We start from the raw sequence: 24472 nt of genomic DNA on the forward strand, positions 1-24472 counted from the left end.
TGGCTGACTGAATAACTGACTGACTGAATGCACTGATATCCTCAAAAATGCTGTCTTACGAGGGTAGACTTATAACTATTCCTGCGCGTCAGCTCATCTTGGGGTCAGGGGTCAAGCTGTACTTAGCCAGCTTGTCCCTACATGAAAACAACACACATCGCCCTTGTCCTCGAATATATTATAAACTTGAGGTCAATGCATGGATATGTAAAGGTCATAATAAATTACTTTTTGAACATAATGACATCTGTTTTCACTTTATAACACCTGTAGTAATATATAGTAGTAGTAGTAGTAGTACGTGGTAGTAGTAGTTGATTTACAGAAAAAAATCGCTTTTATTCCTTTTTCTATTTCCCAGAGGCATTTCATCTAATGTAGAAAAGGATGAGGAAGCCGTTCATGGCCTGAAAGCAACGCACCAGGCAAAATTAACCAGTAATCGACACCTCACATGACCTATTTTCGAGTTTCACCTATTCCCATTAGCCCCCCCCCCATTACCGCTAACCCCTGTCCCCTTTAATTATCACCATGCAATTTACTGACCCCATTTATCCCTTATTCGATACCGAACATGACCTAATTACGAACTCCACCTACTCACATTAGCCGCCCCACATTATCATAAGCCCCCGCCCCCTCTAATTATCATCAAGCAATTTACTGACCCCATTAACACCCTACTCGACACCCCATATGACATCTTTCCGAATTCTAAAATCTAGACCTTCTTCCTCTTCTTGAGGCCTTATAATGGAGCTATGCACAGTAACCACTGCATCGCGGAGCAAGGTCTTCTTCCTCTTCTTCTTTTGAACCATTCCACAATACCCAGTCTTTTGAACTGCTGTTTTCTTACTCTAACCTAACTCGTGAAATCGAGTTAGGTTAGGGTAATGGAACAGCAATTCATAAGTATGGGTGTTGTGTCGACGTGTATAGAAAATATGATATTTCTCGCTTACTTTTTACTTTGAACTTTGCAAAGGGCACCTAATCGATGCAGAAAACTCCGATGAATCGAATGGTACATTCAGAATTGCTCTAAGATAAAAACTAACGGATATATTTGTATATAACTATCTGGAATGGTCGGGGATTTTTTTGATTTACAAAAAAAAACCGCTTTTATTCCTTTTTCTATTTCCTAGAGGCATTTCATCTAATGTAGAAAAGGATGAGGAAGCAGTTCATGGCCTGATATCAACGCCCCAGGCAAAATTAACGGTGTTTGGGGGTATGGTCCCCTTTGCGAAAAACAAGAAAAGTTGAATTTTATCGCTTAGTTTTTAGTTTGAACTTTTAAATGGGCACCTAACCCATGCCGAAACGTCCGCCGAATCGAATGGTACTTTCAGAATTGCTTTACGATGAACGCTAATGGAGTTTTTGTCAATTTACGATGTATATTATTAGGCTATTGATATAAAAATTAAATAAAATGAAGCCCCCTACATTACGATCAACCTCATCCCCCTTTAATTATCACCACGCAAATTACTGACCCGATATATTCCCTATTCGACACCTGACATAAACTATTTTCGAATTCCACCTATTTCAATTATCCCCCCTCATTACTTTTCACCACCGCCCCCTTTAATTATCACCACGCAATTTACTGACCCCATTTACTCCCTATTCGACACCGAACATGACCTAATTACGAATTCCACATACACCCAATAGCCCCCCCCCCCCCCCCCCACTAACCCTAACCCCCCGCCCCCTCTGATTATCACCAAGCAATTTGCTGACCCCATTTAACCAGTATTCGACACCTCACATGACCTATTTTCGAGTCTCACCTACTCTCATTAGCCCCCCCAATTACCGTTAACCCCCGCCCTATCTAATTATCACCACGCAATTTACTGACCCCATTAACCCCCTACTCTACACCCCATATAACCTATTTCCGAATTCTAGCATCTTAATCTTCTTTCTCTTCTTGAGGCCTTATAACGGAGCTATGCACGGTAACCACTGCATCGCGGAGCAAGGTCTTCTTCCTCTTCTTCTTTTGACCCTTCCCTCAACACCCAATCTTATGAATTGCTGTTTTCTTACTCTAACCTAACTCGTGAAATCGAGTTAGGTTAGACTAATGAAACATCAATTCATAAGTATGGGTGTTGTGTCGACGTGTATGGAAAATGTGATATTTCTCGCTTAGTTTTTCTCTGAACTTTGCAAAGGGTACATAATCGATGCAGAAAACTCCGATGAATCGAATGGTACACACAGAATTGCTCTAAGATAAAAACTAACGGATATATTTGAATATAACTATCGGGAATGTTTGGCGATTTTTTTGATTTACAGAAAAAAACCCGCTTTTATTCCTTTTTCTATTTCCCAGAGGCATTTCATCTTATGTAGAAAAGGATGAGGAAGCCGTTCATGGCCTGAAATCAACGCCCCAGGCAAAATTAACGGAGTTTGGGGGGATTGGTCCCCTCTGCGAAAAACAAGAAAAGATGAATTTTATCGCTTAGTATTTAGTATGAACTTTGAATAAGGCACCTACCCCATGCAGAAACGTCCGCCGAATAGAATGGTACTTTCAGAATTGCTTTACGATGAACGCTAATGGAATTATTGTCATTTTACGATGTGTTTCATTTGGCTATTTTTATAAAAATAAAATAAAATGAAGCCCTTTCCGTATTCCACCTACTCCCATTGGCCCCCCCCTATTAACATCAACCTCATCCCCCTTTAATTATCACCACGCAAATTACTGACCCGATTTATTCCCTATTCGAGACCTTACATGACCTATTTTCGAATTCCACCTATTCCCATTAGCCCCCCCCCCAATACTTTTAACCCCCGCCCCCTTTAATTATCACCGTGCAATTTATTGAGCCGTTTTACTCCCTATTCGACACCGAACATGACCTAATTACGAAATCCATATACTCCGAAAAGCCAACCCTCCTTACCCTAGCCCCCCGCCCCCTCTAATTATCACCACGCAAATTACTGACCCCATTAACCATCTACTCGACACCCCATATGACCCATCTCCGAATTCTAGCATCTAGATCTTCTTCCTCTTCTTGAGGCCTTATAATAGAGCTATTCACGGTAACCACTGCATCGCGGAACAAGGTCTTCTTCCTCTTCTTCTTTTGACCCATCACACAATACCCAATCTTATGAATTGCTTTTTTCTTACTCTAACCTAACTCGTGAAATCGAGTTAAGTTAGATTAATGGAACAGCAATTCATAAGTATGGGTGTTGTGTCGACGTGTATGGAAAATGTGATGTTTCTCGCTTAGTTTTTACTCTGAACTTTGCAGAACTATGCAGAAACGTCCGCCGAATCGAACGATACTTTCAGAATTGCCTTACGATGAACACTAATGGAGTTATTGTCATTTTACGATGTATTTTATTAGGCTATTTTTATATAAAAAAATAAAATCAAGTCATTACCGTATTCTACCTACTCCCATTAACCCCCCCCCCCTTACCATAAACCTCATCCCCCTTTAATTAACACCACGTAAATTACTGACCCGATTTAATCCCTATTCGACACCTGACATGACCTATTTTCGAATTCCACCTATTCCCTTTAGCAACCAAATTACTTTTTATTCCCACCCCCTTTAATTATCACCACGCAATTTACTGACCCCATTTACTCCCTATTCGACACCGAACATGACAATTCCACCTACTCCAAATAGCCCCCTCCCCCCTTACCCTAACCCTCCGTCCCCTGTGATTATCACCAGGCAATTTACTGACCCCATTTAATCAGTATTGGACACCTCACATGACCTATTTTCGAGTTTTATCTACTCCCATTAGCCCCCCCCGCCATTACCGTTAACCCCCGCCCCCTTTAAATATCACCATGCAATTTACTGACCTAATTTACCCCTTATTCGATACCGAACATGACCTAATTACGAATTCCACCTACTCCTATTAGCCCTCCTCCACATTATCATGAACCCCCGCCCCCTCTAATTATCACAACGCAATTTACTGACCCCATTTACCCCTTATTCGATACCGAACATAACCTAATTACGAATTCCACCTACTCACATTAGCTTCCCCCAACATTATCATGAACCCCCATCCCCTCTAATTATCACCACGCAATTTACTGACCCCATTAACCCCCTACTCGACACCCCATATGACCTATTTCCGAATTCTAGCATCTAGATCTTCTTCCTCCTCTTGAGTCCTTATAACGGAGCTATGCACGGTAACCACTGCATCGCGGAGCAAGGTCTTCTTCCTCTTCTTCTTTTGACCCATCACACAACACCCAATCTTATGAATTGCTGTTTTCTTACTCTAACCTAACTCGTGAAATCGAGTTAGGTTAGGCTAATGGAACAGAAATTCATAAGTATGGGTGTTGTGTCGACGTGTATGGAAAATGTGATATTTCTCGCTTAGTTTTTACTCTGAACTTTGCAAAGGGTACCTAATCGATGCAGAAAACTCCGACGAATCGAATGGTACACTCAGAATTGCTCTAAGATAAAAACTAACGGATATATTTGCATATAACTATCAGGAATGTTCGATGATTTTTTTGATTTACAGAAAAAACAACTTTTATTCCTTTTTCTATTTCCCAGAGGCATTTCATCTTATGTAGAAAAGGATGAGGAAGCCGTTCATGGCCTGAAATCAACAACCCAGGCAAAATTAACGGTGTTTGGGGGTATGGTCCCCTTTGCGAAAAACAAGAAAAGATGAATTTTATCGCTTAGTTTTTAGTATGAACTTTGAAATGGGCACCTACCCCATGCAGAAACGTCCGCCGAATCAAATGGTACTTTCAGAATTGCTTTACGATGAACGCTAATGGAGTTATTGTCATTTTACGATGTATTTTATTAGGCTATTTTTTATAAAAATAAAATAAAATGAAGCCATTTCCGTATTCCACCTACTCCCATTAGTCCCCCCCCCCATTATCATCAACTCCATCCCCCTTTAATTATCACCACGCAAATTACTGACCAGATTTATTCCTTATTCGACACCTGACATGACCTATTCTCGAATTCCACCTATTACAATCTTACCCCCGATTCCTTTTCACCACCGCCCCCTTTAATGATCACCACGCAATATACTGACCCATTTACTCCTATTCGACACCGAACATGACCTAATTACGAATTCCACCTACTCCCAATAGCCCAACCCCTTTACCCTAACCCTTCGCCCCCTCTGATTATCACCACGCAATTTACTGACCCCATTTACCCAGTATTCGACACCTCACATGACCTATTTTCGAGTTTCACCTACTCCCATTAGCCCCTCAATTACCGTTAACCCCCGCCCCCTTTAATTATCACCACGCAATTTACTGACCCCATTTACCCCTTATTCGATACCGAACCTGACCTAATTATTCCAATTCCACCATTCCATTAGCCCCCCCACATTATCATGAGCCTCCGCCCCCTCTAATTATCACCACGCAATTTACTGACCCCATTAACCCCCTACTCGACACCCCATATGACCTATTTCCGAATTCTAAAATCTAGACCTTCTTCCTCTTCTTGAGGCCTTATAACGGAGCTATGCACAGTAACCACTGCATTGCGGAGCAAGGTCTTCTTCCTCTTCTTCTTTTGACCCATCCCACAACACCCAATCTTATGAATTGCTGTTTTCTTACTCTAACGTAACCTGTGAAATCGAGTTAGGTTAAATTAAGGGAACAGCAATTCATAAGGTTGAGTGTTGTGTCGACATGAATGGAAAATGTGATATTTCTCGCTTAGTTTTTACTCTGAACTTTGCAAAGGGTACCTAATCGATGCAGAAAACTCCGACGAATCGAATGGTACACTCAGAATTGCTCTAAGATAAAAACTAACGGATATATTTGCATATAACTATCAGGAATGTTCGGGGATTTTTTTGATTTACAGAAAAAAACGCTTTTATTCCTTTTTCTATTTCCCAGAGGCATTTCATCTTATGTAGAAAAGGATGAGGAAGCCGTTCATGGCCTGAAATTAACGCCCAGGCAAAATTAACGGTGTTTGGGGGTATGGTCCCCTTTGCGAAAAACAAGAAAAGATGAATTTTATCGCTTAGTTTTTAGTATGAACTTTGAAATGGGCACCTACCCCATGCAGAAACGTCCGCGGAATCGAACGGTACTTTCAGAATTGCTTTACGATGAACGCTAATGGAGTTATTGTCATTTTACGATGTATATTATTAGGCTATTTTTATAAAAATAAAATAAAATGAAGCCATTTCCATATTCCCCCCACATTTCGATCAACCTCATCCCCGTTTAATTATCACCACGCAAATTACTGACCCGATTTATTCCCTATTCGACACCTGACATGACCTATTTTCAAATTCCACCTATTCCCATTAGGCCCACCCCATTACTTTTCACCACCGCCCACTTTAATTATCACCACGCAATTTACTGACCCCATTTACTCCCTATTCGACACCGAACATGACCTAATTACGAATTCCACCTACTCCCAATAGCCCCCCCCCTTACCCTAACCCCCCGCCCCCTCTGATTATCACCACGCAATTTGCTGACCCCATTTAACCAGTATTCGACACCTCACATGACCTTTTTTCGAGTTTCACCTACTCCCATTAGCCCCCTAAACTACCGTTAACCCCCGCCATCTTTAATTATCACCACGCAATTTACTGACCCCATTTACCCCTTATTCGATACCGAACATGACCTAATTACGAATTCCAATTACTCCCATTAGCCCCCCCCACATTATCATGAGCCCCTGCCCTATCTAATTATCACCAAACAATTTACTGACCCCATTAACCCCCTACTCGACACCCCATATGACCTATTTCCGAATTCTAGCATCTAGATCTTCTTTCTCTTCTTGAGGCCTTATAACGGAACTATGCACGGTAACCACTGCATCGCGGAGCAAGGTCTTCTTCCTCTTCTTCTTTTGACCCTTCCCTCAACACCCAATCTTATGAATTGCTGTTTTCTTACTCTAACCTAACTCGTGAAATCGAGTTAGGTTAAGCTAATGGAACAGCAATTCATAAGTTTGGGTGTTGTGTCGACGTGTATAAAAAATGTGATATTTCTCGCTTAGTTTTTAATCTGAACTTTGCAAAGCGTACCTAATCGATGCAGAAAACTCCGACGAATCGAATGGTACACTCAGAATTGCTTTAAGATAAAAACTAACGGATATATTTGCATATAACTATCAGGAATGTTCGGGGATTTTTTTGATTTACAGAAAAAAACGCTTTTATTCCTTTTTCTATTTTCCAGAGGCATTTCATCTTATGTAGAAAAGGATGAGGAAGCCGTTCATGGCCTGAAATCAACGCCCCAGGCAAAATTAGCGGTGTTTGGGGGTATGGTCCCCTTCGCGAAAAACAAGAAAAGATGAATTTTATCGCTTAGTTTTTAGTATGAACTTTGAAATGGGCACCTACCCCATGCAGAAACGTCCGCCGAATCGAATGGTACTTTCAGAATTGCTTTACGATGAACGCTAATGGAGTTATTGTTATTTTACGATGTATTTTATTAGGCTATTTTTATATAAAAAAATAAAATGAAGCCATTTCCGTATTCCACGTACTCCCATTAGCCCCCCACATTACGATCAACCTCATCCCCCTTTAATTATCACCACGCAAATTACTGACCCGATTTATTCCCTATTCGACACCTGACATGACCTATTTTCGAATTCCACCTATTCCCATTAGCCCCCTCCATTCGTTTTCACCGCCGCCCTCTTTAATTATCACCATGCAATTTACTGACCCCATTTACTCCCTATTCGACACCGAACATGACCTAATTACCAATTCCACCTACTCCAAATAGCCCCCCCCCTTACCCTAAACCCCGCCACCTCTGATTATCACCACGCAATTTACTGACCCCATTTACCCAGCATTCGACACCTCACATGACCTATTTTCGAGTTTCACCTACTCCCATTAGCTCCCCCCAAATTACAATTAACCCCCGCCCCCTTTAATTATCACCAAGCAATTTACTGACCCCATTTACCCCTTATTCGATACCGAACATGACCTAATTACGAATTCCACCTACTCCCATTAGCCCCCTCCACATTATTATGAACCCCCATCCCCTCTAATTATCACCACGCAATTTACTGACCCCATTAACCCCCTACTCGACACCCCATATGACCTATTTCCGAATTTTAGCATCTAGATCTTCTTCCTCCTCTTGAGTCCTTATAGCGGAGCTATGCACGGTAACCACTGCATCGCGGAACAAGGTTTTCTTCCTCTTCTTCTTTTGACCCATCAAACAACACCCAATCTTATGAATTGTTGTTTTCTTACTCTAACCTAACTCGTGAAATCGAGTTAGGCTAGGCTAAGGGAACAGCAATCCATAAGTATGGGTGTTGTGTCGACGTGTATGGAAAATGTGATATTTCTCGCTTAGTTTTTACTCTGAACTTTGGAAAGGGTACCTAATCGATGCAGAAAACCCCGACGAATCGAAGGGTACACTCAGAATTGTTCTAAGATAAAAACTAACGGATATATTTGCATATAACTATCAGGAATGTTCGGGGATTTTTTTGATTTACAGAAAAAAACCGCTTTTATTCCTTTTTCTATTTCCCAGAGGCATTTCATCTTATGTAGAAAAGGAAGAGGAAGCCGTTCATGGCCTGAAATCAACGCCCCAGGCAAAATTGACATTGTTAGGGGGTATGGTCCCCTTTGCGAAAAACAAGAGAAGATGAATTTTATCGCTTAGTTTTTAGTATGAACTTTGAAATGGGCACCTACCCCATGCAGAAACGTCCGCCGAATCGAATGGTACTTTCAGAATTGCTTTACGATGAACGCTAATGGATTTATATTCATTTTACGATGTATATTATTAGGCTATTTATAAAAAAAAAAAGCCATTTCCGTATTCCACCTACTCCCATTAGCCCGCCCCATTACCATCAACCTTATCCCCCTTTAATTATCACCACGCAAATTACTGAACCGATTTATTCCCTATTCGACACCTGATAATAGATATAGATAATAGGTTAGGTTAGGTCATCGGCCAAAGAAACCTCTTCACAAGCACACAGACTTATGTACGAGATCACAAACACTCACATTGACCCACGCACGTACCTAGCCTACACAGCGCAAACAGCCAACGTACTGAGTAACACACACATCCATAAACACCAAACATATCACACTAACACTGACGCATACAAGCAGTAGTGTGACATTAGAAGAACAAAGGATATCTCCAAATTTAAGAAAGAACTAAAAACATTTCTGTTCTCTGATGGTTTGACATGGAAACATTGACAATTAACATGGCATATAAGTTGTGATCAATATTGAAAATTTAATGAATTAAATATGTGGGTCCTGCAGAGCACTTCGGCGGAAGTGGGACCAGATAAATAAGAAACACAAGTAACAAGTAACTTTCCACGCACCATACACCACTGGAACAGCCTCCCTCTACAGACTGCGGTACAATAGACTCATTCAGAAAAGCAATACACACTCACTTGTCACCACAACACACCAACACTAACAATTACACTTCCTTCACTTCCCTCCCCTGCACACTCGGCTCCCCGGTCCCCCGAACAGCCAACACAAATATGCGTTTCATGCAACTGACAGCTGCCCGCCGCATTATAATATAGATCCAGAATCAGTCCACAAAGCTAACTGGCAATGATGTGTGTTTGAGTGTGTGTTGGGTGTAATTCTAGAGTAATTCAGTGTGTTGGGTGTGATTCTGGAGCAATTCAGTGTGTGTTGGGTGTGATTGTTGAGTAATTCGGTGTGTTGGGTGTGATTCTGGAGGAATTCAATGTGTTGGGTGTGATTCTGGAGCAATTCAGTGAGTGTTGGGTGTGATTCTGGAGTAATTTGGTGACCTGATTGACCTCCTTTTTAAGCTTTGGGAATAGGTTATGTGCGGCACCCCAGAGCCAAAACAATGACTTGAGGCACTCATTCATTAATGAAGACTAATGAAACGTGTAATAATTCCTGCGATGGTCAAATAGTAGCTTCAAAATAAGGTCAAACACTCACAGTCCAGCGGCGCCCTCAGACCGGGCATGGCGCCGCAGATTACAGGTGTGGCACTGCCCTGGCACTGCGTGGGGCAGCACTGTGAGGAGCCTGACCACCTCAAGCCCTGCAGGAGGCCATGGAGGGAGCTTTGGGGCGGGCTGAGGTGCCGAGGCGGGCTGGCGGTCTTGCTCTTGCTCTTGCTGTACAGGTGACCCGTTGGAGAGTCATGCCTTCGTATCGGCACAACCTGTAATAAACAAAACAACACAAGCAGTATCCATTACAAATCTTCCAATTCCCTATTTCTTGCACACCACATCTTTGCCAGAAAACTCTTCATGGCTTCTATAATTCTCTCTCTCTCTCTCTCTCTCTCTCTCTCTCTCTCTCTCTCTCTCTCTCTCTCTCTCTCTCTCTCTCTCTCTCTCTCTCTCTCTCTCTGTGTGTGTGTGTGTGTGTGTGTGTGTGTGTGTGTGTGTGTGTGTGTGTGTGTGTGAGACTGACTGACTTTCTTAACGGTTGGACTGACTGTCACTGACTGGCTGACTGAATAACTGACTGACTGAATGCACTGATATCCTCAAAAATGCTGTCTTACGAGGGTAGACTTATAACTATTCCTGCGCGTCAGCTCATCTTGGGGGTCAGGGGTCAAGCTGTACTTAGCCAGCTTGTCCCTACATGAAAACTACACACATCAACCTTGACCTCGAATATATTATAAACTTGAGGTCAATGCATGGATATGTAAAGGTCATAATAAATTACTTTTTGAACATAATGACATCTGTTTTCACTTTATAACACCTGTAGTAGTATATAGTAGTAGTAGTAGTACGTAGTAGTAGTAGTTGATTTACAGAAAAAAACCGCTTTTATTCCTTTTTCTATTTCCCAGAGGCATTTCATCTTATGTAGAAAAGGATGAGGAAGCCGTTCATGGCCTGAAAGCAACGCACCGGGCAAAATTAACGGTGTTTGGGGGTATGGTCCCCTTAGCAAAAACATGAAAAGTTGAATTTTATCGCTTAGTTTTTAGTATGAACTTTGAAATGGGCACCTACCCCATGCAGAAACGTCCGCCGAATCGAATGGTACTTTCAGAATTGCTTTACGATGAACGGTAATGGAGTTATTGTCATTTTACGATGTATTTTATTAGGCTATTTTTATAAAAAATAAATAAAAGGAAGTCCTTTCCGTATTCCACCTTCTCCCATTAGCTCCCCTCATTACCATCAACCTCATCCCCCTTTAATTATCACCACGCAAATTACTGACCCGATTTATTCCCTAATCGACACCTGACATGACCTATTTTCGAATTCCACCTATTCCCATTAACTCCCCCTATTACTTTTCTTACCCGCCCCTTTTAATTATCACCACGCAATTTACTGACCCCCTTTGCTCCCTATTCGACACCGAACATGACCTAATTACGAATTCCACCTACTTCCAATAGCCCCCCCCTCCTTATCCTAACCCCAGCCCCCTCTGATTTTCACCACGCAATTTACTGACCCCATTTTACCAGTATTCGACATCTCACATGACCTATTTTCGAGTTTCACCTACTCCCATTAGCCCCCTCCCCATTACCGTTAACCCCCGCCCCCTTTAATTATCACGACGCAATTTACTGACCCCATTTACCCCTTATTCGATACCGAACATGACCTAATTACGAATTCCACCTACTCACATTAGCCCCCCCACATTATCATGAATCCCCGCCCCCTCTAATTATCATCACGCCATCTACTGACCTCATTAACCCCCTACTCGACACCCCATATGACCTATTTCCGAATTCTAGCATCTAGATCTTCTTCCTCTTTTTGAGGCCTTATAACGGAGCTATGCACAGTAACCACTGCTTCGCGGAGCAAGGTCTTCTTCCTCTTCTTCTTTTGACCCATCCCACAACACCCAATCTTATGAATTGCTGTTTTCTTACTCTAACCTAACTCGTGAAATCGAGTTAGGCTAGGCTAAGGGAACAGCAATTCATAAGTATGGGTGTTGTGTCGACGTGTATGGAAAATGTGATATTTCTCGCTTAGTTTTTACTCTGAACTTTGCAAAGGGTACCTAATCGATGCAGAAAACTCCGACGAATCGAATGGTACACTCAGAATTGCTTTAAGATAAAAAACTAACGGATATATTTGCATATAACTATCAGGAATGTTCGGGGATTTTTTTGATTTACAGAAAAAAACCGCTTTTATTCCTTTTTCTATTTCCCAGAGGCATTTCATCTTATGTAGAAAAGGATGAGGAAGCCGTTCATGGCCTGAAATCAACGCCCCAGGCAAAATTAACGGTGTTAGGGGGTATGGTCCCCTTTGCGAAAAACAAGAAAAGATGAATTTTATCGCTTAGTTTTTAGTATGAACTTTGAAATGGGCACCTACCCCATGCAGAAACGTCCGCCGAATCGAATGGTACTTTCAGAATTGCTTTACGATGAACGCTAATGGAGTTATTGTCATTTTACGATGTATTTTATTAGGCTATTTTTATGAAAAAAAAAAAAATGAAGCCATTTCCGTATTCCACCTCCTCCCAGCCCGCCCCATTACCATCAACCTCATCCCCTTTAATCATCACCACGCAAATTACTGAACCGATTTATTCCCTATTCGACACCTGATAATAGATATAGATAATAGGTTAGGTTAGGTCATCGGCCAAAGAAACCTCTTCACAAGCACACAGACTTATGTACGAGATCACAAACACTCACATTGACCCACGCACGTACCTAGCCTACACAGCGCAAACAGCCAACGTACACACATCCATAAACACCAAACATATTACACTAACACTTACGCATACAAGCACTCATACTTTCCACGCACCATACACCACTGGAACAGCCTCCCTCAACAGACTGCGGTATAATAGACTCATTCAGAAAAGCAATACACACTCACTTGTCACCACAACACACCAACACTAACAATTAAATTTCCTTCACTTCCCTCCCTTGCACACTCGGCTCCCCGGTCCCCCGAACAGCCAACACAAATATGCGTTTCATGCAACTGATAGCTGCCCGCCGCATTACAATATAGATCCAAAATCAGTCCACAAAGCTAATTGTCAATCATGTGTATTTGAGTGTGTGTTGGGTGTAATTCTGGAGTAATTCAGTGTGTTGGGTGTGATTCTGGAGCAATTCAGTGAGTGTTGGGTGTGATTCTGGTGCAATTCGGTGTGTTGGGTGTGATTCTGTAGTAATTTGGTTTGTGTTGATGTGATTTCCTAGGAGTCTGGGCCACTTGCATGGGTATATTAGTGACCCTGGATGCAGTTTGACCCTACCTCTGTACCTTGAACCTGGAAAACACTCGTGAAAGCCTGATTAACCTCCTTTTTAACCTTTGGGAATAGGTTATGTGCGGCACCCCAGAGTCAAAACAGACACTTCAGGCACTCAGTCATTAATGAAGGCTAAGGAAACGTATAATAATTCCTGCGATGGTCAAACAGTAGCTTCAAAATAAGATCAAACACGAGGTCAACACTCACAGACAAGCGGCGCTCTCAGACCGGGCATGGCGCCGCAGCTAACAGGTGTGGCACTGCCCTGGCACTGCGAGGGGCAGCACTGTGGGGAGCCTGACCACCTCAAGCCCTGCAGGAGGCCATGGAGGGAGCATTGGGGCGGGCTGAGGGGCCGAGGCGGACTGGCGGTCTTGCTCTTGCTGTACAAAGGCCTGGCTGGGGAGAAATCCCGAGCCACCTGTGACATCAAGATCAAGATGGAGTCAGGCCTTCGTATCGGCACAACCTTTAATAAACAAAACAACACAAGCAGTATCCATTACAAATCTTCCAATTCCCTATTTCTTGCACACCACATCTTTGCCAGAAAACTCTTCATGGCTTCTCTCTCTCTCTCTCTCTGTGTGTGTGTGTGTGTGTGTGTGTGTGTGTGAGAGAGACTGACTGACTTTCTTAACGGTTGGACTGACTGTCACTGACTGGCTGACTGAATAACTGACTAACTGAATGCTATCTTACGAGGGTAGACTTATAACTATTCCTGCGCGTCAGCTCATCTTGGGGGTCAGGGGTCAAGCTGTACTTCGCCAGCCTGTCCCTACATGAAAACTACACTCATCAACCTTGACCTCGAATATATTATAAACTTGAGGTCAATGCATGGATATGTAAAGGTCATAATAAATTACTTTTTGATCATAATGACATCTGCTTTCATTTTATAACACCTGTAGTAGTATATAGTAGTAGTAGTAGTACGTAGTAGAAGTAGTTGATTTACAGAAAAAAAACCGCTTTTATTCCTTTTTCTATTTCCCAGAGGCATTTCATCATATGAGTGGCTGCGTGCGACAAGGGGCCAAGCGCCAACCACCGTGAAATTGAGTTAATAGTGTATTCAGTTATGTAATTTCCCCTTCTTAGAAATAACAGTAATATGATCGTAGCTCTGCTGTGCGTGCAGCAAACGTTGATTAATCATAGTACTGTGAAACTCATCAACCATGTCATTGCCAGCACCGTCTCATTCAGTAAATATCACACGTGTGAAGAGGTAGTTGTTGATAATCGTGGTTAATTCTAACACAAAACATTAGTATACACTATTGTTACCAAAAAATTATCATCATATACATGAAAGTTTCTTTAACTGGCAGTATAAAGGAACTTTAATGAAGGGACTTTGATACGTAAGGTCTCTCTAGCAATACGTGCCTCACCAGCCAGCCCAAACTTTCGTACGGCATTGCTGGCGCCAAGGCCATGGTCGCAGCTGATGATTGAATGAGACATGTTTCTATATTACATGCCATAGCTAACCTCATGTACGAGATAGTCAGTTTTGGTTGACACCATGAGACTCAGCAGTAACTGTAGAATCAAGATGTAGTGTAAAAACTTGATAAAACAAAATATAAAATGGTTTTACGATGAGTTGAACTGTGACGATGTTAAAAAATGTTTATAACATGTTTTACTTTTGCTCGCTTTATTCGAAAGTTGTTTCATTGCGTGCTGAAATTTACTTCGCAGTTCGTAGAAAAATCTCTCATGAGCACGATAGTGTCCTTAAAATGCAGATAAATATCCACATATTGAAAACACAGAGACATTTATACGAACATTTCACTCGCCGGCCCCGACAAACATGGCGCGCGGCGGCGATGGTTGGGGTGGGGAAGTGGCCTTGGCGGGGAGACGGGAACACCAACATGCTCGTCTTTTTTTTTTTTTTTTATGTTTACTTTTCTGCAATTTGACATGAATTGAAGTTGGGAATATGCATTAGGGTTTTCGTTTGTTAATGATGAATGCAGCGGCGCTAGAAAAACAGTGTCACCCGTCCTTCCAGTGTAAATTATCAATGAATATTAGAAGAAGAAGAAGAAGAAGAAGGAGAAGAAGAAGAAGAGAGAGAGAGAGAGAGAGAGAGAGAGAGAGAGAGAGAGAGAGAGAGAGAGAGAGAGAGAGAGAGAGAGAGAGAGAGAGAGAGAGAGAGAGAGAGAGAGAGAGGCAAGGTTACGTAGGTGCAGGAAGTCATGGTGGGAGGGAGGGAGGGGAGGACGAGAGAGGGTAAAATGGGCGTGTCATAATAGGGCTGCATGTGACAAATACCTATGTATTACGCTAATATTCAATGTATTAATTAGAAATTGTCATCGGCAGACTACATACAACATCGTCACATTCAATTTTATCACATGCTAATATTCATTGATGACCACTCATTCCATGTTTCGAGTAAATTAACTGTAAATGGGTCCGAGAAAACACAAATTCAGCCGAAGACCTTCCATTTCGGGCACGGACACCACCATGCTACTTTTGCGTCCGCCTAGACGTAATTAATAGGTCACGACCTTGACACCAATCTACAGCCTCGTGTGTCAAGTGTCAACGTCTCCACTCCATTCTGTCGGCCAGTATTGTTGTAAGTATGTCTGCCAATCTCACACGCTCATGGTGTCAATCACCTCACAGTGTCACTCAACCTCACAGTGTCATTCAACCTCTATGTCTCAACCTCACAGTGCCATTCAACCTCACAGTGTCATTCAACCTCACAGTGTCATTTAACCTCACCGTGTCATTCAACCTTACAGTGTGTCAACCTCACAGTGCCATTCACCCTCACAGTGTCATTCGACCTCACAATCTGTCAACGTCACAGTGTCATTCAACCTCACAGTGTCATTCAACCTTACATTGTGTCAATCTCACAGTATGTCAACCTCACAGTGTCATTCAACCTCACATTGTGTCAATCTCACAGTGTCATTCAACCTTACAGTGTGTCAACCTCACAGTGGCATTCAACCTTACATTGTGTCAACCTCAGAGTGTCATTCAACCTTACGTTGTGTCAACCTCACAGTGTCATTCAGCCTCACATTGTGTCAACCTCACAGGGTCATTTAACCTCACAGTGTGTCAACCTCACAGTGTCATTCAACCTCACGGTGTCAACCTCACAGTGTCATTCAACCTCACAGTGCCATTCAACCTCACAGTGTCATTCAACCTCACAGTGTCATTCAACCTCACAGTGTCATTCAACCTCACATTGTGTCAACCTCACAGTGTCATTCAACCTCACAGTGTCATTCAACCTCACAGTGTGTCAACCTCATAGTGTCATTCAACCTCACGGTGTCAACCTCACAGTGTCATTCAACCTCACATTGTGTCAACCTCAGGGTCATTTAACCTCACAGTGTGTCAACCTCACAGTATGTCAACCTCACAGTGTCATTCAACCTCACGGTGTCAACCTTACAGTGTCATTCAACCTCACATTGTGTCTACCTCACAGTGTCATTCAACCTTACAGTGTGTCAACCTCACAATGTCATTCAACCTTCCATTGTGTCAACCTCACAGTGTCATTCAACCTCACATTGTGTCAACCTCATAGTGTTATTCAACCTCACTGTGTCATTCATCCTTACATTGTGTCAACCTCACAGTGTCATTCAACCTTACATTGTATCAACCTCACAGTGTCATTCAGCCTCACGGTGTGTCAACCTCACAGTGTCATAAAACCTCACAATGTGTCAACCTCACAGTATCATTCAACCTCACAATGTCATTCAACCTTACAGTGTGTCAACCTCACAGTGTCTACCTCAGTGTCATTCAACCTCACAGTGTCATTCAACCTCACAATGTGTCAACCTCACAGTGTCATTCAACCGTACAGTGTGTCAACCTCACAGTGTCATTCAGTCTCACAGTGTGTCAACCTCACAGTGTCATTCAACCTCAGTGCCATTCAATCTCACAGTGTGTCAACCTCACAGTGTCACTCAACCTCACAGTATCATTCAACCTCACAGAGTATCAACCTCACAGTGTCACTCAACCTCACAGTGTCATTCAACCTCAATGTCTCAACCTCACAGTGCCATTCAACCTCACAGTGTCATTCAACCTCACATTGCCATTCAACCACACAGTGTCATTCAACTTCACAGTGTCATTCAACCTCACAGCGTATGTCAACCTCAGTGACATTCAATCTCACAGTGTGTGTCAACCTCACAGTATGTCAACTTCACAGTGTGTGTCAACCTCACAGTATGTCAACTTCACAGTGTGTGTCAACCTCACAGTATGTCAACTTCACAGTGTATGTCAACCTCACAGTATGTCAACTTCACAGTGTGTGTCAACCTCACAGTATGTCAACTTCACAGTGTGTGTCAACCTCACAGTATGTTAACTTCACAGTGTATGTCAACCTCACAGTATGTCAACTTCACAGTGTATGTCAACCTCACAGTATGTCAACTTCACAGTGTATGTCAACCTCACAGTATGTCAACTTCACAGTGTATGTCAACCTCACAGTATGTCAACTTCACAGTGTATGTCAACCTCACAGTATGTCAACTTCACAGTGTGTCAACCTCACAGTGTCATTCGATCTCACAGTGCCTACCAACCACACAGTGTCATTCAACCTCACAGTGTCATTCAACCTCACAGTGTTATTCAATTTCACAGTGTCATTCAACCTCACAGTGTTTCAGCCTCAGTGTCTGTCAACCTCACTGTGTCAACCTCACAAGATATGTCAACCTCAGTGTCTGTCAACCTCACAGTGTCTGTCCGCCAAACCGTGTCATTCAACCTCACAGTGTCTATCAACCTGACAGTGTCATTCAACCTTACCGAGTATGTCAATCTCACAGTGGATGTCAACCTCACATCGTCATTCAACCTCACAGTATGTCAACCTCACAGTATGTCAACTTCACAGTGTGTCAACCTCACAGTGTCATTCGACCTCACAGTGCCTTCCAACCTCACAGTGTCATTTAATTAATCTCACAGTGTCATTCAACCTTACAGTGTTATTCAACCTCACAGTGTCTGTCAACCTCACTGTCAGTCCTACAAGGTATGTCAACATCAGTGTCTGTCAACCTCACAGTGTCATTCAACCTCACATTGTGTCAACCTCACAGTGTCATTCAACCTCACATTGTGTCAACCTCACAGTGTCATTCAACCTCACAGTGTCATTCAACCTCACAGTGTGTCAACCTCATAGTGTCATTCAACCTCACGGTGTCAACCTCACAGTGTCATTCAACCTCACATTGTGTCAACCTCAGGGTCATTTAACCTCACAGTGTGTCAACCTCACAGTATGTCAACCTCACAGTGTCATTCAACCTCACGGTGTCAACCTTACAGTGTCATTCAACCTCACATTGTGTCTACCTCACAGTGTCATTCAACCTTACAGTGTGTCAACCTCACAGTATCATTCAACCTTCCATTGTGTCAACCTCACAGTGTCATTCAACCTCACATTGTGTCAACCTCATAGTGTTATTCAACCTCACTGTGTCATTCATCCTTACATTGTGTCAACCTCACAGTGTCATTCAACCTTACATTGTATCAACCTCACAGTGTCATTCAGCCTCACGGTGTGTCAACCTCACAGTGTCATAAAACCTCACAATGTGTCAACCTCACAGTATCATTCAACCTCACAATGTCATTCAACCTTACAGTGTGTCAACCTCACAGTGTCTACCTCAGTGTCATTCAACCTCACAGTGTCATTCAACCTCACAATGTGTCAACCTCACAGTGTCATTCAACCGTACAGTGTGTCAACCTCACAGTGTCATTCAGTCTCACAGTGTGTCAACCTCACAGTGTCATTCAACCTCAGTGCCATTCAATCTCGCAGTGTGTCAACCTCACAGTGTCACTCAACCTCACAGTATCATTCAACCTCACAGTGTATCAACCTCACAGTGTCACTCAACCTCACAGTGTCATTCAACCTCAATGTCTCAACCTCACAGTGCCATTCAACCTCACAGTGTCATTCAACCTCACATTGCCATTCAACCACACAGTGTCATTCAACTTCACAGTGTCATTCAACCTCACAGCGTATGTCAACCTCAGTGACATTCAATCTCACAGTGTGTGTCAACCTCACAGTATGTCAACTTCACAGTGTATGTCAACCTCACAGTATGTCAACTTCACAGTGTGTGTCAACCTGACAGTATGTCAACTTCACAGTGTATGTCAACCTCACAGTATGTCAACTTCACAGTGTGTGTCAACCTCACAGTATGTCAACTTCACAGTGTGTGTCAACCTCACAGTATGTTAACTTCACAGTGTATGTCAACCTCACAGTATGTCAACTTCACAGTGTATGTCAACCTCACAGTATGTCAACTTCACAGTGTATGTCAACCTCACAGTATGTCAACTTCACAGTGTATGTCAACCTCACAGTATGTCAACTTCACAGTGTATGTCAACCTCACAGTATGTCAACTTCACAGTGTGTCAACCTCACAGTGTCATTCGATCTCACAGTGCCTACCAACCTCACAATGTCATTCAACCTCACAGTGTCATTCAACCTCACAGTGTTATTCAATTTCACAGTGTCATTCAACCTCAGTGTTTCAGCCTCAGTGTCTGTCAACCTCACTGTGTCAACCTCACAAGATATGTCAACCTCAGTGTCTGTCAACCTCACAGTGTCTGTCCGCCAAACCGTGTCATTCAACCTCACAGTGTCTATCAACCTGACAGTGTCATTCAACCTTACCGAGTATGTCAATCTCACAGTGGATGTCAACCTCACATCGTCATTCAACCTCACAGTATGTCAACCTCACAGTATGTCAACTTCACAGTGTGTCAACCTCACAGTGTCATTCGACCTCACAGTGCCTTCCAACCTCACAGTGTCATTTAATCTCACAGTGTCATTCAACCTTACAGTGTTATTCAACCTCACAGTGTCTGTCAACCTCACTGTCAGTCTTACAAGGTATGTCAACATCAGTGTCTGTCAACCTCACAGTGTCATTCAACCTCACAGTGTATGTAAACCTCACAGTATGTCAACTTCACAGTGTGTCAACCTCACAGTGTCATTCGACCTCACAGTGCCTACCAACCTCACAGTGTCATTGAACCTTACAGTGTCATTCAACCTTACAATGTCATTCAACCTCACAGTATCTGTCAACCTCAGTGTCTGTCAACCTCACAGTCATTCAACCTCACAGTGTGTCAACCTTTCTGTCTGTCAGCCTTACAGTGTCTCTCACCCTCACTTTTCTATCAAACTCACACTCTGCTCAATCTCACAGTGCCAATGAACCTCACAGTTTGTCAATATGACAGTACCAATCAACCTCACAGTGTATCGATTTCATAGTGTTAACCTCACAGTGTCAACCCGTCTCACGATGTCAATCTCACAGTGCCAATCAATTTCAGTGTCAATCTCGCAGTGTCTGTCAACCTTACAGTGCCAATTAACTTCATAGCCCGTCTGTCAACCACACAGTGACTGTCAACCACACAATCCGTCTATCAACATTACATCACAGTCTTTCTGGCAGTTTCAGTTTTACTGTAAATTTCAGTCATATTTGCAACCTCACCGTTTTGGTGTCAACCTTAAAAGCCTACTTTGGTATCCACCTCGCAATTTATCTCAGACTTTGTTTCCCAACGTTACAGACGTACTGTCAACCTCAATCTACATACCTATTCCTGCTTCTTTTCTCTTGCGTGTCAAGTGTCCATCCAACCTGTGTTGACTATGCAAACGAGATCCTTATCATGTTTTTGGTTTCAATTTTGCAGTTGGCGTCAGACTTCAAAACTGCATGGTTCATTTGGCACTAGAATTCAACCAGTGCAATAAGTACGGAGATTTTTACCATCACTTTCAATGTTCTGAGTGATGGCAAACATTCCGCAGGACTTAGCAATAGAGGAGGTTAACACATCTCAGAAGACGGGCAGAAAGAAAACGTGTGTACCAACTAATTGGATCAGAAACATAGCTAAGGCTAAAAGAAATTCAGGAAAGAATACTTGAGTGTCAAGACTGGGAGGCTTGTAGCAGGTAGACAAATTGGTACTCCTTGCCGTGATGGCTGTTTTGCTAAAGTGACCCTGCCTGTAATAAGAGTACTCTTCAATGATTTCTGGGCAATAGGTAATTATGATGCCCAAACTGCTTATATCCAGAAACTCATTCATAAAGTACCAGTTAAGAGACATCGGCCTAGCAAGACCCCTGACAGCCCTGGAAAACATCGCGAGTTCATGTTTGATTACAGGGTTATTTACCAGAATGAAACTTTCCGTGTGTGTAGACAAGCATTTACAGCAATTTTTGGGATTATCAGGAAACGAGTTGTGTGTGCGATAAGAAAGGCAACTCCCACACATGTTCCTGTACTGGATCAACGCGGACGTCACGAACCTGCCGCAAAAATTACTGGAGATAAGGCGCAATGTGTTAGAGATCACATCAGCCAGTTACAGACAGTGAGAAGCCACTACAGCCGTGCCAAAAATTCTCATAGGAAGTACTTGAAGAGCAACTTGACCATCTCAAAACTTTATACATCTTATGAAGAATGGATGTCTGCCAATCATCCTGAAATTGAAAAGGTGACTCAAAGTTATTACCACAAAACATTCACAAAGGAGTTCAACATTGGCTTCCAACCACCAAGATCAGATACCTGCAGCAGATGTGATAAACTGACCACTTCCGTCAATTCAGCCACCAACGAAACTGACAAACAACTCTTACAAGATCAACTTAAGCATCACAAGGATAAAGCATCACAGGGACAACAATTAATGAAGGAAAAGAAAGAAGATGTACATGATAACGTTGCTGTAATTTGTATAGACTTACAGCAGACTATTCCCATTCCCAAACTCTCCACAAGTGTTGCATACTACCACCGCAAGTTGTGGATGTATAACTGTTGCATTCATAATCTGAAGATGAATAAATCAACAATGTTCGTGTGGGACGAGGTTACGGGTGGGCGTGGCTCAGTTGAAATCACCAGCTGCCTCAAGAAATGGATTGGAATGGAGTATGGTGAGAAGGCTTTCGAACATTTAATTGTGTTCAGTGACAACTGTGGAGGCCAAAACAAAAATATAAACATCATCCTCAACTATCTTCATGAAGTGCACAGTGGACGATTAAAGAACATAGAACATGTTTATCTCATGCCAGGCCACTCCTTCCTGCCATGTGACAGTGCTTTTGGAAACATTGAAAGGAAATTCATCCGTGAAAGTAACATCTACGACTTTGACTCCTACTGCAATATTATTCAAAATGCAGCTTCTTCCCAATATTTAGTTGTGAGGATGAGCCAACAAGACTTCCTTAACATAAACGTGTTGAAGCAGTGTGTGGTGAATCGCAAACCAAACAATGAGGCTGTCTCCTTCATAGAGGCCAGAATGTTTGTCTTCAACCAATCATACAAGGAAGGGTACTTTATTGCAATGACATACAGTGATGCCCCACTCACTCCAGTCAGGTTAATGCCAGGTAAAAGAAGCTTCTCTGAGAATTTGTTCGACCTCAGTCTAACAACACTCCCACAAAAGTATGATGCCCCTATTATCTTGAATGCCGGAAAGTTGGCAAGCCTTAAACATTTGTTAGCTTTCATCGATACAGTAAAATACCCCTACATCAAGGAAGTACTTGCGCACCAGGAGAGACAGACTCCAACAAGTTTACCACCTTCACCAAGCAATGAGAACGACACGGAATTGGATGTAGACAACGATTTGTTGGAATTTGATTAACAAGGTGAGTTGATATTTTTTTGTTATCACAAAAAAAATATTATGATGAATTACAATACGAAATTATACTCATACAGGTAGCTCTTTAATTTTAATTATTTTTTCTTTTGTTTAAACAGTCTGAGCATAATTTTTTTTTCTAAATTAAGTTTTTTTTTCCAGAAAGCAGCTGAGAGAACAACTCCACCCTCAACCTGGTCCGTTCCACCAAACTCCTTGGCGTTAAGCTCTGCCTCATGCAGGCTCCACATGCTTCGGCGGCTGAAATCACCAGGGGCTCCTGCCTCTGAGCTGGCAACCACTTTGAAGATGTTTATCCAGCCCAGATTACCCTGTGCTTCTCCTGCCTGGTCTCCCTGCCTCACCGCCACCCAGCTCGGCCGCCTATATAGAGAGGGGTCAGAAAAGGGTCGTCAAGATCATCCTTGGCACGTTCTACACCACCTATGACGCCGCCCTCGCCCCCGCCACCACGACTTGCTGCCCCCCGACGCACCACCACCTCGACGGGCCCTACGCTACTCCAACAAACTAGTTCCCATTAGAGCCCGCACCGACCGTTACAAGCACAGCACCGTCCCCGGTCTAGATAAGCTTATTAACCAACATTGATGTTTTACCAGTCACTTTTATCTTTTTTTTCTAACTATGATCTCTTCCAGTATTATCATTGAGTATGTTTTCTATTGTATTTTATATTTTCTTTTATCATATTACACAAAGCCTTTTACACTGGTGCGCTTTTACAATTCTATTACTATTTTTACATCTTGATCTTTGACTCTGATATGTATTTTCAGCCGTTGGCTGCATGTGACACTGAACAAACCGTTAATCATTATTATTATTATTATTATTATTATTATTATTATTACTACCACTACACACACACACACACACACACACACACACACACACACACACACACACACACACTGTCGGTGTTCGGTGACGCCGGTTGAATCACTACGAGGACTGGAGAGGGTAAAGCGCAGAAGCACCATTTCTGCCTTTATCTCTGATTATATTATTGGAATACTCAAGGTTGCTTCAATATTCCTGCAATGAACCGTCTTTATCAGGATTATACATTTATTTTCCCTTGACTGCCAGAGTAGTGACATGACTTGTCGTGACCTGCAGTATGGTGAGGCGTTGCTTGACATTAGCTCACTTTCAGCCTTGACAAACATTATCTGTGTATTGATGATTAATTAAT

The 24472-nt window shown here is 42.5% G+C and overlaps 1 protein-coding gene across 18 annotated transcripts in view; it reads right to left on the minus strand.

Moving 5' to 3' along the window:
- LOC126995014 (uncharacterized) overlaps nt 1-24472 on the minus strand; it is a 60224-nt gene that overhangs the window by 18343 nt on the left and 17409 nt on the right. For 6 of the 18 annotated variants that reach the window (XR_007749809.1, XR_007749803.1, XR_007749812.1 and 3 more), the window contains one exon: nt 10108-10336. The exons of 4 other annotated variants lie outside the window; for them this stretch is intronic. Coding sequence is in view for 1 of the 14 variants with exons in the window: in XM_050854323.1 (XP_050710280.1) it covers nt 13731-13846 (116 nt within the window). In the remaining 13 variants the exon portion in view is untranslated. Of the gene's footprint in view, nt 1-10107; nt 10337-13632; nt 13847-24472 lie in introns of all 18 variants that reach the window. 8 more of the 18 variants (XR_007749808.1, XR_007749811.1, XR_007749807.1 and 5 more) reach the window with 7 other exon arrangements.

The sequence above is a fragment of the Eriocheir sinensis genome, unplaced genomic scaffold (assembly GCF_024679095.1).
Source record: "Eriocheir sinensis breed Jianghai 21 unplaced genomic scaffold, ASM2467909v1 Scaffold954, whole genome shotgun sequence".
NCBI classification, from domain to species: domain Eukaryota; kingdom Metazoa; phylum Arthropoda; class Malacostraca; order Decapoda; family Varunidae; genus Eriocheir; species Eriocheir sinensis.